Source organism: Lagenorhynchus albirostris, chromosome 9 (assembly GCF_949774975.1).
Source record: "Lagenorhynchus albirostris chromosome 9, mLagAlb1.1, whole genome shotgun sequence".
In the NCBI taxonomy this organism is placed as follows: Eukaryota; Metazoa; Chordata; class Mammalia; order Artiodactyla; family Delphinidae; genus Lagenorhynchus; species Lagenorhynchus albirostris.
The window spans coordinates 37,115,899-37,131,633 of NC_083103.1; the positions used below are offsets into that span (position 1 = coordinate 37,115,899).

At 51.0% G+C, this 15,735-nt stretch overlaps 1 protein-coding gene across 1 annotated transcript in view; it reads left to right on the forward strand.

Annotated features, from left to right (window-relative positions):
- The first annotated feature begins 773 nt into the window (after positions 1-773).
- PTPN5 (protein tyrosine phosphatase non-receptor type 5) overlaps positions 774-15,735 on the forward strand; it is a 39,957-nt gene continuing 24,995 nt past the window's right edge. Inside the window, exons 1-2 of the mRNA XM_060157757.1 lie at positions 774-843; positions 8,247-8,327. Of these exons, the coding sequence (XP_060013740.1) occupies positions 8,303-8,327 (25 nt within the window). The 5' untranslated portion in view covers positions 774-843; positions 8,247-8,302. The remainder of the gene's footprint in view (positions 844-8,246; positions 8,328-15,735) is intronic.

The following is a 15,735-nucleotide window of genomic DNA, read 5'->3' on the forward strand; positions in this document are numbered from 1 at the left end:
AGCCTCTGCCCCAGGCTGCATGGACCAAGGGCTTGTTTCCCTGGTGCTGGGAGCACCCTCTGCTGCTTCCCTGCCACTCTACCACCCCCGCCTCATCAAACCTTCATAGCCCCAGAATTGAAACTTGACCTTAAGGAAAGGCCCTTAAAAGTCATTAAATTCAGTTCCTTTGATTTTCATTTGTGGCTACTGACACTCAGGTTAGAGGAAATGACTGGATCAAGGTCCTACAGTGGCCTAGGACTAGAGCCCAGGGCTGCTGGGTCCTTGGCCATGGAGCACATTTGTTCCTCCAGTAACGGAGCACAGCTGCCACCATCATGCACACTCTCCACTCCAGCCAGTCTCCCAAGGAGGGCTTCCGGGGCCGCTGCTTCAGGTGGAGAAACCTGAGGTCGGGGTCCAGGGCAGCACTTCCTGTTGTTCTGTTCCTGGGGAGGACACACAGGTAATGGCCCCGCAGCAGTGAGCTCCTTCAGAGCCCTGGGGACTGGAGTCTCCCTCAGGCTCCTTCACTGACTCACCCACTGTGAGAGTCTAGCACAGTCACTTCACCCCCTGAGCCTCAGTTTCTTCATCTGTAAAATGGGATGATGCCCCAAAGACCTATGGTGAGGATTTTTCAAAGAACATCTATAACGCAACTGCTGTAGTCTGCTGTTACGTTCGTGTTCACTCTCTTCCTATTTTCAGAGTGTTGTTAACAACGAAGGCTGAAAGCCAGAAGAGAAGAGAGCTGAGGAATATGGGCGGCGAGAAGCAGATCTGTCATTACTAGCGTTGTGGCCTTGGGCAGGTCACTGCACTTCTCTGGATCTCTATTTTCTCATCTAGAAACTACAGGTAATGATAGTATGTTCCTTCTAGGGCTGTTGTGAGAATTAAGGTCTGCCTTATGTCTCTGGGAAAAAGGGGAGGGAGGAGGAAGACGCGAAGAAATAACATCACAAGTTAGCACCTCGGTAAATCTCCCTGTCCGTACTCCTTCCCACATGCCCTTGTCAGACTGAATTTCTTTCCATTCCTTGAGTGTGCCCTGCTTCCTCTCAACTCCAGGCCCATTCATGGGCCCTCCTTCTGCCTGGCACAACCCAGCTGCTCCCCTCTCACTCCACAGCTTCTGACCGCCACTCCTCCTTCATGTCTCATCAGAGATCCCTTCCTGGGAATCTTCCCTGACTCCTCTGCCTCACTGGGAGCCTCACCAGCATCCCCACAGCACCCTGCATTTCTCCCATCAAACGGGCCACCTGTGTTCCATTGCCTTTTGCTTACCTGCACTGTCCCACTGTGCCGTGAGAGCGTGTACTTCATTGTATCCCCAGGACTTCACCCCGTGGCCTGCACGTAGTAGGTGTTTGGTAAACACTAGCTGAACACATGAATGTTCCAGTCCCTGAATCGGACTCACAAGAAAGATGGAAAACTCTGTTGCCGAACCACCCCCACCCCTTTGCAAGCTGGGCCTCTCCAGCACCCTTCCATCTTCCCTTCCCTGGGGTGCCTGCCAGGCCCACGCCCCAGTCTCCCACCAACAGAGCAAGTTGGAGAAGTCATCATTCATCTGGGCACATCCCAAGCAGAGAACACTCAGACCCTGTGTTTGGGATCCAGAACACTCCGAGTTTGCAGTCTGCTCAGACGTGGGGACAGATGGCTGGACAGTGGACAGCTGGGCAGGGAGGGTAGGCAGCTTGGCAGGATGGAAATAGCAGTGAACTAAGCATTGGGAGTCCTGGGCTCGGAGCCTGTTTGTTCCACTAGTTTGCGGCATGCATCAGTCTGAGCTCTGTGGTTGCCAGCAACAGAAACTGACTGAGTAACTTAGGCAGGAAGGCTGCGTGTTAGAAGGCTTTGGGCTGTGACACAGAGTGATCTCTGGTCTTGGACCCTCCCTGTAGCAAGGGACAAGCAGAGCACCTGGGGAAGAGAGAGGTAACTCCCAAAAGGGAATCTGGTTTAACTACCTGAAAACAATTGTTCACACCTTGTGTGACCTGAGGCAAGTCACTTAACCTCTCTTGCCTCAGTTTCCCTATTTGGATGTTCTAAAGCCGGCCTCTCTCCTCCATTCACATCTCCCATGTGCTTTGTGCTGAGAAGGCTTCCTGCCCTGGCCCCGATGGTGCCTTTCCCCATCCAGACACCGTAGGGATGATGATGAGTGAGCGCAGTGAGCAAGCGTGTGTGTGCTTCCCTGCCGCCGCCCCAGGAAGGAGGGGCGAGGCCTCTCCACCTGCCTGCTTTGGGACACATGATTCATTTGTGTGAGGTGGTCAGCTGGTTTTCCATGAAGCCAGAATGTCCTCTGCCCCTCTACACAGAACGTGCTGATGAAAATCTGGATGGCATTATGGGTCTCTTTCCGGCCATGGTCTGGCCATCTTCTCGAGGTTGGGAAGCTCCTGGCTAGATTCTGCCCTCCCAGAACCCCAAAACCATTAACCCTGAGACCCTGCCACTGCCCTCCATTTGACCTTTAACATGTACATCAACAGGCTCGGGCCCTGAACACCTGGGATGCAGGGAGTGGCTGAGGGGGTGGGTATGCTCCTACGTCACTGGCTGCCTGGTGCGGGAGACAGGTGCACAGACAGCTAACTAAGCAGCAGAACAAAGTCAGAGGCAGAGAGGAGTGTGAGCCAGGGGTGCGGGGGCGTGGCCCAGGGATGGGAGAGCGTGATTCTTCCCGGGAGATCAGGGGGTGCTTCATGGAAGAGGTAACGCTGCAAATGAGTAAGATTTGGCAGGAGGAGGAAAGGAAACATCAGGCTGAGGTAACAGCACAAACAAAGGCCTGGAAGTGGGAGTGGACAGGTTTGAATTCAGAGAATAGGGATGTCTGGTGGGATCGGAGCTTCAGGAGGGTGGCAGAGGCTCTGAGTTGACAGTTCGGGGTGTCTAGAGGGCCCCGGGAGCCCCAGGAGCATGAAGCCCAAGGTAGAGGGCATGTCTGCCTGGGGTTGAGTCAGGAGGTTCCTGGGGGCTCAGCCTCCCACCCAGGAATCTGGCTTCAGCATCCCAGTTCCTCCTCACCCCTCACCCACCTGGGAAGAGGGCGCAGGCTCCTCTGCCCCCCTCCCCAAACCTGTCAGCTATTTCTCTGCATACGACCTGGGCAAAGCTGGCATCCACTCCATGCCTCCTGACAGCACCCACCCATCCACCATTCCACCGCCCAGGCAGAGGTGAGGTGCTCCCAGCCCGTCCCCGACAGGCCTCTGTTAGCACGCTTCTCCCAGGCCACAGCGTTAGCTGTCCTGTCTCCCCCACCAGCCATGAGCTCCAGGAAGGTAGGTGGGCTGGTCCAGGCCAGGTCTCCAGTACCCAGCCAGGTACACATTACCTTCACACACGAATGGACAAATGACGGTGACGACGTTCAAGCTTCAAGGAGGATCTTACCACCTGGCTTTATAGATGAGGCCTCAGGGGCCCAGGGTGAGAGAGGACTGCCCAAAGTCGTAAGCATGTTGGGAGCAGAGTTTAAAAGAGAAGTTTGGTTCATAGCAGTACTACTCACAGTAGCCAAAAGGTGGGAACAACCCAGGTGTCCATCAGCTGATGAATGGATGAAATATAGTTCACCCATGGAGTAGAATATTTTCCAGCCATTAAAAAGAATTAAGTACTGATACGTGCTACAACTGGGATGAACCTAGAAAATGTTATGCTAAGTGAACGGAGCCAGACCCAAAAGGCTCCTTTTGTATGATTCCGTTTATATGAAATATGCAGAATAGGCAAATCTATGAGAGACAGGAAGCAGATTAGTGGTTGCCAGAAGCTGAGGGAGGGGAGAATGGGAGTGACTTCTTAATGGGTACAGGGTTTCATTTCGGGGTGATGATAATGGTGGTGGTTGCACGGCGTTGTGAATGTATTGTATGTTTTAAAATGGTTAAAATGGTGAATTTTAGGTTATGTGAATTTCACCCCAGTTTCAAAAAAGGAGTAGATTGGGAGCAGATCAGATGCCACCAGCTGGGCCTAATGTTTATTCCTCGAACACATGCCACTGATCGCCCTTCTATGACAGACCTCCTCAGCCCAGGGGTGGGGGAGCCTGTGGCACATCTTGGTTCAGAGGAAGCCCCATGGTCAACTGGAAGAGGACAGGATTCCTGCTCAGGTGCCTCTGCTGGTGCCCGGCCTCCATCACTTCCCCATCCCACTGACCAACCTGCTTCCAGTTAATGCCAAATATTCCGTACATCTCAGGCCTCCGAGATGCTCAGCTCTTGCTCTTGCTGTTTGCACTATGAAGGAAGTTCTTTCCTTTGTGACCCTCTCATCCACCTAGAAACATCCTTTAAGAACCAGGTCCTGTCTTCCCTTGCAGAAGACATCCACCCTCCGCCCCCTCACCACGAGCCAAGCTGAGCTCCCCAAGGTATCACGTGCATGCAGCCTATTAAAGCAGGTGTGGGAATGATCATGTTTGCCTGTGTGTCTCCCTTGGAAGACTGGGAGCTTCGGGGGGGAAGGGCCTGGCTTGTTCACCACTGTGTTCCTAGGATAGCCCTGGTGCCTTACTCACAGGAGGTGCTCAGTAAACGCTTGTCGAATGGGGCAACGGCTTTGGAAAAGTTCTCCTCCCTCCCAGATATTCTCCATCGGTGAGGGAAGGACAGGCAGGGTGATCTCCAAGTCCCTTTATGTCTGGGGTTCTCTGGTTCTAAGAGCAGCAGTGAGGGGCCAGCGCAGCAAGTTGCTGCCTGTTGTCACAGGCCAGTTTTCTGCTCCTGTTGCCCGGCTGGTAGAAGTGGAGAAGAGGAGAGAAGGAGCCTGCAGTAATCCACTGCAAGCAGCTATTTCTGCTCTTGGCAGGGAGGAAGGAGGGCAGTTCCCAGAGACTGGGCTTCTCCATTCAGCCTGAATGGACGAGCTCTTCTCTTTGGAAATCTAATTAAAACCCTCCCCTGAACAGCCGAGACATGCAGGTTTTGGCGAGGTTGCCTGGAGTCCTTCAACTGCAGGGCCGAGAGCAGGCTCTAGCTCCATTTTCCTCTACAGACGAGAGGTGCTACTCTTTCTGCTTTCCTGATTATGAAATTAGTCATTTTCTAGGAAGCTTATTTATAGAGTCCGCTGCACACATGCAGCGCTGAGCTATTCTGAACACGGCTTGGGGCCTAGGAGGCTTAAGGTGTGAAAGCAGCTGTGAGTCACACATGGGTCCCCCTCCAGAGGTATCTGGATACCTCAGTTACCTTTTTGCACTGAGCTAGGGGCCAGGCCTTTGGGGCTGCCCTCCAGCTGGGGCGCTCTTCAAGATAAATAAAGAAAAAGCTTCAGATCGGGAGGTAGGGGGTAGGTGTTCTCCATCCCAATCCACATGGCCACCCACTCGATATATCACCTGGGACAAGTCAGACCTCGGTTCTGTGCCTCCGTTTCCTCCTCTGCTAAATGAGAGGCCTTCCCGATGTGTGATTCTGGGCCTGCTGTGGACAGTAGCTGTGGAGGAAGGTTCCAGGTGACTTCACAAAGACTGCCTTCAGGGCTTCCCTGGTGGCGCAGTGGTCGAGAGTCCGCCTGCAGATGCAGGGGACACGGGTTCGTGCCCCGGTCCGGGAAGATCCTACATGCCGCGGAGCGGCTGGGCCCGTGAGCCATGGCCGCTGAGCCTGTGCGTCCGGAACCTGTGCTCCACGACGGGAGAGGCCACAGCAGTGAGAGGCCCGCGTACCGCAAAAAAACAAAAAAAACTGCCTTCACAAAGGCAGCTCAGATGATGGCCATGTTTGAGGTTCCTGATGTTTTTCCAAGAAGGTCAGGGCAACATTCAGTTATTCAACAAGTGTTTGTTTATTTATTGAACACCTGCTGTGAACCAGGCACTATTCGAGGCTTTCAAGATACAATGGTAAATGAAACAAATGGTGGTCCCTGCCCTCGTGTCGCTTATAATCTAATGTTAGTCAAATAATGGCCTGAGTTAAAATGAAATTTCAAACTCTGTCAAGTGCTGTGAGTAAAAAGTACTGGGAAGAAAATAGCTAATGGGAAGCAGCCGCATAGCACAGGGAGATCAGCTGGGTGTTTTGTGACCACCTAGAGGGGTGGGATAGGGAGAGTGGGAGGGAGACACAAGAGGGAGGAGATATGGGGATAGATGTATATGTATAGCTGATTCACTTTGTTATAAAGCAGAAACTAACACACCATTATAAAGCAATTATACTCCAGTAAAGATGTTTAAAAAAAACAAAAGTACTGGGAAGTAGAGCTCCTGGAGCGGTGGGGGGCTCTCCGGGCAGGGAGAGAAACACGTGCAAAGGCATCATGAAGGAAAGAGCCTGTCCCAGTGTAGCTAGAGTGCAGAGGTTAAAGGGGAAAGGGGCATGAAATAAAGTTGAAGGGATGAACAAGGGTTAGACCATTCAAGATCTGATAAACCATGTCAAAGGTTGCCATTGCCTTTGTTCCAAGTGTAATAGGATGCCATTCAAGTATTTTTTTAAGGAAAGTTATATGATAAACGTTGAGTTGTGAAAAAGTTCTAGCTCAGGCCTGCCCCATCCAGATGTACAGGTTGTAAAGTGCACAACCTATGAAGCCGTATGTATTGGAGCCATATGGAGAATGTTTTGGAGGCCAGGCTGAGTGGATGCCAGAGACCAGTTAAAAGACTGCCACAGTAATCTAGGCAAGAGATGCTGCCCTGGGCCAAGATGTAGGTAGTGAAGAGGGAGAAAAGTGGAGAGACTCAGGAGACATTTAAAGGGCCTTGAAGATAGCAGCCCTCTCTCCATAGGAGAGCAGGGCCCTGGGATTTGGGATTCTCAGAGACCCTGCCAATTGGAGTGAGGAAAAAATAAAACAATTGCCAATTGAGAGCAGAAGATGTCAGAATGAAAATGGTCACCATCCTTAACGGCCTGTCTGCCCTTCATTGATTCCGATCTGCAGCCGGGCCTGGAATCAGCCTCAGGACCAGTCCGAGAGGCAAGATTGCAGGACTAGTGGGTGGAGAGGCAGCTGACCTCCTGAACTTCTTGGAAGTATTATGCTAGCAAGGCTGTATTAAAGTTTCTTCTGGTTGCCAGTTTCAGAAATCAGATGCTGTTGGTTTGAGCTAAAATGTTGGAATTTATTGGAAGGATACTGGGGCATCTTATGGCCTTAACAGAAATTTTGCCCAATCAAGACTCAAGATGGGCCGGAATGAAGTAGCTCCAAGACCCATGGCAGCAGATGTGTTTGGACCTTCTCTCCAGGACCCTGTGACTACCGTGATTCAGCCCCCAGAATGCATTTTAAAAGTGCAGAGGAGAGGATCTGATTGGCCCAGCCTAGTGGGTTTGTCCAGCCCCGGATCAGTCAGCTACTGCCAGGGGTCAGACACGAAGGGCAGGCAGAGCCACTGGAGCCCACACCTGCACGGCAGGCTATTCCCAAAGCAGGGGAAGCCCTGAGAGCAACGCAGTTACCCTCAGGATATGTCAAAGTGCAGACACTGTCTGGGGTCTGACTAATCTCCAGCAACCTTTTTCCCAGCTTACTGGGTAAAGGAGAAAAACTAGTCCCCAGCATAGTCCTGGAAGGTGCCCTGATGAGCTAGAAAGAGGGTTTTCTGAGTTCAAAAAGAAATAGAACATTTAGAAAATGCATATACATATACAGCTACTTTTTCTAGCTATTTCCAGAGCAGAGTTTTGCATACCACTTTTTACTGCCTGAAGCACAGGGAATGTGCAGATGTGGGGAGCTGGACACACTGTATGTTACCCAGATCCCTCTTGCTCACCCATGGTTCAAACCCACAGGAACTAGGAGGCAGAATGGCACAGCAGTGAAAGTGTGAGCCTGGAGTCCTAGACTGTAATTTCGTACCCAGCTCTACCCTAATGAGCTGTGTGACCTGAGGCAGGTTACTTGACTTCTCTGAGCCAGTGGAATGATCCCTAATTCATGGGGCCCTGATGAAGATTCAGTGTGATAAAGTTTGTAAAGTGCTTTGAACGTAGTGAGCCCTCCTTCCTTCTGTGGCAGAGATGATGGTGCTGATGGTGGTTTTAGATGTTGCTGGTGGTTATTCCACCTGGAAGACACCTGTAAAATTCTGCTTCTGCCTCTGCAGCTTGACCCCTCTGTAGGTTGGTCTTTTCCTCCGGTCCCCCAATGGGGCAGGGTTATTCCAAGGGACACAGTGCAAGAAAGAAAGGCTTTTTCTCTTTGCTCAGGGTTTTGTCTTGATCCCAGCTCAACAGCCTCATCTCACGTTTTGCATTCTGCTGCAGGAGTGAGAGAGAGAGAGAACCACACTGCTGATGACTCCGAGGGAGGGGCCCTGGACATGTGCTGCAGCGAGAGGCTGCCGGGTGAGTCTTCCCAGCACCAGGTCCCCCAGAGCTGCAAATGGAGGAAGAGAGCTCCGGATGGCACTGGGGCTGGAGGAAAGCCTGGGTGGCTGTGAATTTGCTTTAGAGGAGTGACTCAGCTGGTCTGTAGGTCTTCGTTTCAATGAGGATTTGTTTTTCTAATCCCTGATGTCTTTCTGACCTGTTATCATTTGGAGCTGCTGTAGACTCATCTGGAGGGAAGAAGAGGCAGCTGAGGGTGTGCGGGGAGGGTGGAGAGAAGGGTGAAGAGCTGGGGAGTCCAGGCTTGATCAGGACATGACCACTGGCCGGTGGTGTGCTGGGCAGATTTCGAAAGGTAAGATTAGGAAACACAGCCTGACCGTGGCATGAGCCAAGGGTGGGGTGGACGAAGTGGAGAAAATCCCTGACAGCCCTGAGGAGAAGCCTGGCTGTGAATGTCAGATTGTGCTGCTTGAGTCTGGTTGACCACACTTGAACCACGGGCCATTGCTCTCGCCACAGAAACATTACCAAGGCACTCCTGCCCATGGAGAAGCAGCACGTCCAGTTGTAGACCAAATACCCAAGTCATGATTAACAGCCTTGGAAGGAATGAAGGAAGGAAGGTGGGGGAAACTTTTTTGTGTTTTTTCCTTTTATAAAAGTTTTTATTGTTTTTTTTTCCTCCTTATAACAAATATCCATTGTAGAAATATTAGAAAATAAAGACAAGAGAAAAAGAAAAATCACCATAATCCTGTAACACTACACACATTTTCACATCTCCCTTTCCAAACCTTTTTGTTAAGAAATAACCAATTCTGAATTCTAATTTTGAACTCTCAAACCTGTAGCTTGTCAGAAACCTCATGATTGGCAAGGAACCTTAGAGTGTCGAGTCTTCAGTGACCCTCTTTAAGACAGACATGGAAAACAACTCGGTGTGACTCTAAAGCCATGACTCTTTAAAATAAGTGGTGGTTTTTTCACCCCATGAGCAGTTGCCCCTGCTATGGATGAAGTTCCTCCAGCCTCCCACTGAGCATTGAGCCCTTCAGTATAATTCTCACCTTATCCAGTAGGGGGTGCCATTGCTCAAAACACTTAGGACGGCCTGTTGAGATGGGCTAGGATGGATGCCATTGCACCAGTGTCGCTGTGGGACCCAAAACAGCTAGCTTGAGGACTAGACTTCTCCAAAGGGATGTAAGAGCTGTCTGCAAACATCTGAAAGGCTGTCTTGTGAAGGGGACGGCATATTCATTCTGTGTGTGTCTTATGAAGAGGGCATAAATCCAATACATAGAAATTTAAAAGAGGCCTGTTGGCCCACGGGATGCAGAACTTTCTTTCTGACTCTAAAAATAGTCCAGTCATTGAACTTGATAATGCAGGAGAAAATGAGTGTTCCATCACTGGAGGTATTCAAGTATTGTCTGGATAGACACGGGAGAGGAAATTTCCACAGTGGGTGGGAGGTCGAGGTGACAGCACAAGTCCCTTTCAGCTATTAAACAGTTCTGTGATTCAGATATGAGTCATAGAATTCAGAGATGATTCTACAACCAGGGATGGCCCCAGTGGCTAGAAAAAATCCACAGAAAATAGGACACCGTGTATAGGAATCCAGAGAGTAGCATGGTGTGAAGGAAAGAGCATGGGGTCTGGTCTTGGAGTCTGGCTGTTCTGCACACAGGCTGTGTGTTTATGGACAAGTCATGTAACCCGCTGGTCCTGCAGTCCTTTATTTGCAAATGGAAACAGCAACAGTATGAACATTTATCCTCACAAGGAAAATAAATGTAATCACACAAGCATTCATTCAACAAATGCTTATTGAGCGTGTACTATGTGTCAGGTGCTGTACTAGGTGCTAGGGATATAGTGGTGAGTATGATAGACAAGGTCCCTGCCCTGCTTTGAGCTGCTTCTGGAAAATGGGATGAAGCCACCGCAGAGAGGCTACAGTAATAAGCGTGATTTGTTTAATTCCAACCTTCTCTCCCATTCCTCCCCAAAAGCCAACAACCAGAATAGAATCAAAGAGGATTATTGGTCATCTCCGCTGGACCTGGCACATTGCCTACCTTGTGCCAGGCACTGTGCTAAATGCTTTCACATGTATGCAAAGGTGCAGTAGCACCAGCAGGTTATCTGAGAATTCAGCTCATTTCTGACACTGTCTCCCAGGAGATAGCATCAGATTCCACAGGTAAAGGGCTCAATCCCACAAGTCTGCCCTCTACTTCAGACGCCAGTTGCAAGCCCAGGTTGTTACCTGCAGTTCTGACTGACTGGCTATATATCAGAGGTTCCCACAACCCTCTCCTCAGGTTCAATTAATGTGCTAGAAAGGCTCACAAAACTCAGAGAAACATTTTAGTCACTAGATTACCAGTTTATTTTAAAAGGCTATTAAAGGATATAGATGACCATCCAGCTGGAAGAGATGCGTAGGGCAAGGCAAGGGGCGCGGAGCCCCCGTACCCTCTCCCAGCACCACTCTCCCCACTTCTCCATGCGCTCACCCGGAAGCTCTCCAGGTCCCGTCCTTTGGGATGTTTCTGGAGGCTTTATTACGTAAACATCGTGGATTAAATCATTGGCCATTGGCAAATGATTCAACCCCCAGCCCCTCTCCCTGGAGGTCGGGTCTGGGACTGGAGAGTTCCAGTGCTCTAATCACATGGTTGGTTCTCCTGGCAACCAGCCCCCACCCTTGGGTGGGATCCAAAAGTCACCTTCCCTGAAGCATTTTCAGGAACTAAGGACAAGAGACCAAATATGATCCCACTGCTCTAGTAGCTCAGGAAATTCCAAAGACTTTGGGAGCTGTGAGTTAGGAACTGTGGCTGAAGACCGAATATATATGAGAAATATATATTTTGGTCATCTGAATGACGAATTATATATTTCTGATAAATCATAATATCACAACCTATATCTCATGCAAGCCTCTCTGCTACCCTAGGAAGTTGGTATTATTTGCTATCACCGTCTCATAGAAGAAAGGACCAAGGTTCAGGGAGGTTGGAGGGTCTGTCTGGGTTCATCCAGTGTCCAATAGAGTGAGGAGTCCCTCCAGGCAGTTTCCTTCCAGAGCCCAGGCTCCTGGCCGCTACCCCATTCTGCCTTCCTTGTCGCCATTGAGCCATTCTGATCTTCTGGCACCCTGTGGACTGAGGCAGGAAGGACTAAGCTATGTCTGTCCCCAGGGAGGAGTTTGGAGGAGTTGGGCGATGTCACTGTGCCTGTCCCTATCTGTGTCCTTCCTCTGGAAAGCCCGCCTGCCAGGGGCCAGGCAAGTTATATGCCCTTCTAGGCACCCATGACGCCGTCTTCATATGATACTGAAATAACTTTTTGTCTGTTTCCTCCATGGGACCGTGAGCTCTTTGAAGGCAACTACCTCTCTATTCCATCCTCCATGGCAACGTTCATTCACTCATTTCTTCATCCATTTACTCAGTATTCACTGACCACTTCCATGTGTTGGGCACTCTGTAAGCACTGGAGTTTCAACAATGAAGCAACCTGAGAAAATTTCCCACCCTTACAGGACAGTATTTTGCCCTAGTTAAGAGCAGGCATCCTGGACCCAGGCGTAGCTCCACCATTTACCGTTGCGGTGATCCTGGGCAAGCTACTTAACCTCTCTGCCTTCCATTTACAAAATGGCAAGAATAACATTCACTACCATGTACGGTTGTTGGAGGATTAAATGGAGCTCAGAACAATGCCTGGAATGTGGCAAATGACATAGGCATTTGCTATTAAGGGAAAGATAGGCAATAAATAAGTAAAATATATAGTATAGCAGATGGTGATAAGTGCTGTGGAGAAAATTAAAGCCAAAAAGGGGGAGGTGGGAAAGGACTGGGACTGGGTGGCCGGGGCGGGGGGGGGATGGTTGGCATTGTAAATAGGGTGGTCCTGGAACCTGGTTAGGAGTAGACTTCCGCAGTGTTCGTCAGCCAAAACCACCAACCTAAGCTGCACCTTGGACATAAAAGGAGATGGAGGCATACAGGCCCAGAGACCTGGGGCGTTGGGCCTTTAGAATGAGCCCATGGACACTGCAAGCAGTTGCATAATGATGATGTAAAAATACAGGCCTCGGGTAATCTCTCCCCCTCCCAGCTGTCTTCCCCACTGGGCGAGACTAAGAGGCAAGGCAGAGTGAGGACCAGCCATGCCTGGGTGACTCACTCATTCCCACAGGAGCTGCCAGGCGGGGGGGGCGACATGGCCAACACTCCCGGGGCCGCGGTCACCCAGACCCTAGCCAGCGTCATCCAGTCCTCCCAGACTGAGATTTCTGGGTGAAAACATCCTCAGGCATCGCCGACACCTGCAGGCAGCCCACAGCTGCCCCCGGGGCAGGCACGCTCACTCGCACCCCCGGAGGCGTTCCACACAGGCGCACACACACTCATGTCTGCTGTCACTTGTCACAGCCTCGTGCTCACGTATGCATGTGCACATACCCACACGCAGTCCCCTGGGCACGTGCAGCTCCCGCACCTATGAGTCTTCTTCCTCTTGCACACCCAGGACCTCTTAACTCCATCACCCTGTCATCCACCCCTTTCCGCTAGAGATGCTTCTTAGAGATGGACACGCTTGTTCTCTGTTTCCTCTTTAGGTCTCATTCTTTCCTGCAACGACGCCCCCTTCTCCTGCACATGCAGATAAGCAGGCACATTCCTGCCCTCCCTCACTGCACGCAGTTCCTAGGTACCGTGGTGGGCACCGGTGTATCTCCAGGTCCGTGCACGGGCATACACAGGTTTCTCCTCTCGCGTGCGCACGCGCTTTTTCACGTGCTCACCCTCCTTTGCTCTTGCACTCCCCCTCACTTGCTCACTTCCTCCCTCATTTTCTTGCTCACAGTCACCCAAACACATTTAAACATTCAAACTCACACTCTCTCCCCTTCTGTGTGTAGGTGTTCACATTTGCGAGAAAGCAGGCAACCCTGCTGATGCTGGGACCTCTGCTCCTGCCCGAACAGCACCAGTGCAGGCCTAGCCTGGGACCAGCAGCTTCCTCAGGGATACAGGGCAGGGGAAGGAGGTGAATAAGGCGACAGTAGGTGCTGGTGATGGCATGACGTCACCACGTTGCTCACAGCGTCTCCAGCGGGCAGGTTCATGAGCAGGCCTGCTCCTAATGTTTGCAGGGACCGAGGTCAGACTGCCGTTGGGGCCCCTCGTGGGGCACCACCCCCTGCTCAGTGCTGCACTGGGAGGGCCCTCGTCTGAATGCATGGGGGCACGTCAGTCTGTGCGTGCAAGTATGGTTCACACTCCACCCTGCTAGCTGACACTTGGCCACCCCTCAGACCTAAATATACCCCCGGGGAAGGCCACGTCCCTGCTCAGAAGCGTGTACGTGCATTCATGAAGACTTCAGGCCATTCGGGCAGAGAGTTCTGGAGTCCTCGTAACCAGAGCATGGCCTGGAAAGCGGGGCGTGGGCACGCCTCCTGGGCCCTGGGGGCCTTTTGCTCCGTGAAGAGTGGCGTGGCCAGAGGAGAGGGAGCCCAGGGGCCAGATCTAAGGACCACACTGCTTTGGGGAATAAGGTGCTCCCAAAGGCCTCCTACAGCCGGCAGCTGGTTGGAGCCATGGCAGTCCCCGCCACCCTGAGATTTAAGTGTGTTATGATCAGCTGGGTCTATGCAAGGCTGTGAGTAGCCACTGAAGGCCTGAGTAGGTCATTGCCCCTTTGGTAGGAACAGCTGACTTCTCCACACCTTAAGTCCTGGTGCTTTGAAGGCTACCCCCAGCCCAGCCCTAGGCTCTGTACCATCATGGATATCAGATGGACCCTCCTCTGAGGAGGTCAAAGTCTAGGTCTCAGCAAGAGACCACTGTCCATCCTGGGTGGTCTTTTATAAAGTAAAGGGAAGGCCTGTATTGAGGAAATCTTTGTTATCCTAATCATGCAGTGACTACCGCGGTCATCAGGGAGAGTCAGGCCGTAGCTTTCACAGCCATCCCACCATGACATGGATGAGGTCTTCGCCAGAAGCCAACAAGGGCTGATTGAAAAGGCAGCCTGACCCTGTTATTGCTTTAGCAAGCGTTTATTGAACATCCACTTTGTGCCCAGCGCTGTACCAGGTACTGACGATACAGTGAAGAGCAGGAGAGACCTGGTCCCTGCTGTCAGGAGGACAGGGTACCATGGAAGTGTGCAACAATAACATTACGTTATCTTGGGCGGGTTCGGCTGGGGGGGGGCAGTCAGGGAAGGCTTCCTGGAAGAAGTGGCCTTTAAACTGTGACCTAAAGGATGAGTAGGGTCCTGGCTCGTGTCTTGAGGAACCAGCTATCAAAGCATCTTAAGGAACAGGTTAACCTCAGAATGGGCCTTATCCCCCACCTGCTAATGCTTGTTCTCACAGAGCCCCCTGATCTGGTGCCTGGTACTGGTTCAAATGGTCTGGGACCAGGTGCAGGAGCCCAGATGGACAAACGTAGAGAAGACAGACTTGGAAACAGTATCATTACTGAGATGTCACTTCAGCAGCTTAGGTGCTGTTGACTTTTAGTTCTTTAATCGATGGCTCTGTTTTCATTCGGGACTTTTAATGCATTTAGGTGTGTTTATGTGGCCAATGGTACTATGAATTGTCTTTGAGACTTTAGGATAGAAATTAAAGAAAGGCAAACAACACCATCCAGATGTGCTGAGAACCCTAATTTAGAGGGTAGTCCGTAACGATACCACTGTATTGAGAAGAAATGTACCAACCCAGGTACTCACTGATCAGCGATGGTAGCGGTTAACTGTCCTCAGACACCAGGACAGATATGGAGGCAGGAGCCCATCTAGCTGGGTCTTGGGGTCCTGGAGGGGCAGTGAGACCTGGGTTCCAATCTCAGCTCTGCTGCTGTCCAGCAGCTTGATCTCAGGTAAATAGTCTGACCACTTTGAGCTCCAAATTCTTCACTGCAAAATGAGGGTGATAATAAGATCTTCACAACATTTTGGGAGGTTTAAATAAGCTGATGTGTGTGAAATGCTTATTACGCAGTGCTCCATAAATGGTAGCTAATAATGATGGTGATGATTTTGCCAGGATGTGGAGTATAAACAACAACCAAAAACACCTGTGCACGTTCCCAGGCATCAAGGGCCCAGGCATCAAGTCCCAGGCCAGACCTTCAGATGTGGAGTGGGTGATACGGGTCTGTGGCTCTTTCATGACTCCCCACCACATGCCACCACAGACACATAGGGGAGTGTTGTTTACTTGCAAAGTCAGGTGGGAAGAGGAGCCAGACTTGCTGGAGAGGCCAGTCATCCATTTTCCTGTATAGAAACAGTGCTGACGTTCCTGGGAGTGGCCTGGATGTATGATGAAACTACAAAGAGTCTTTGCAACTGGAAGAAAGAGGCCATCTGCTTCAGTCCT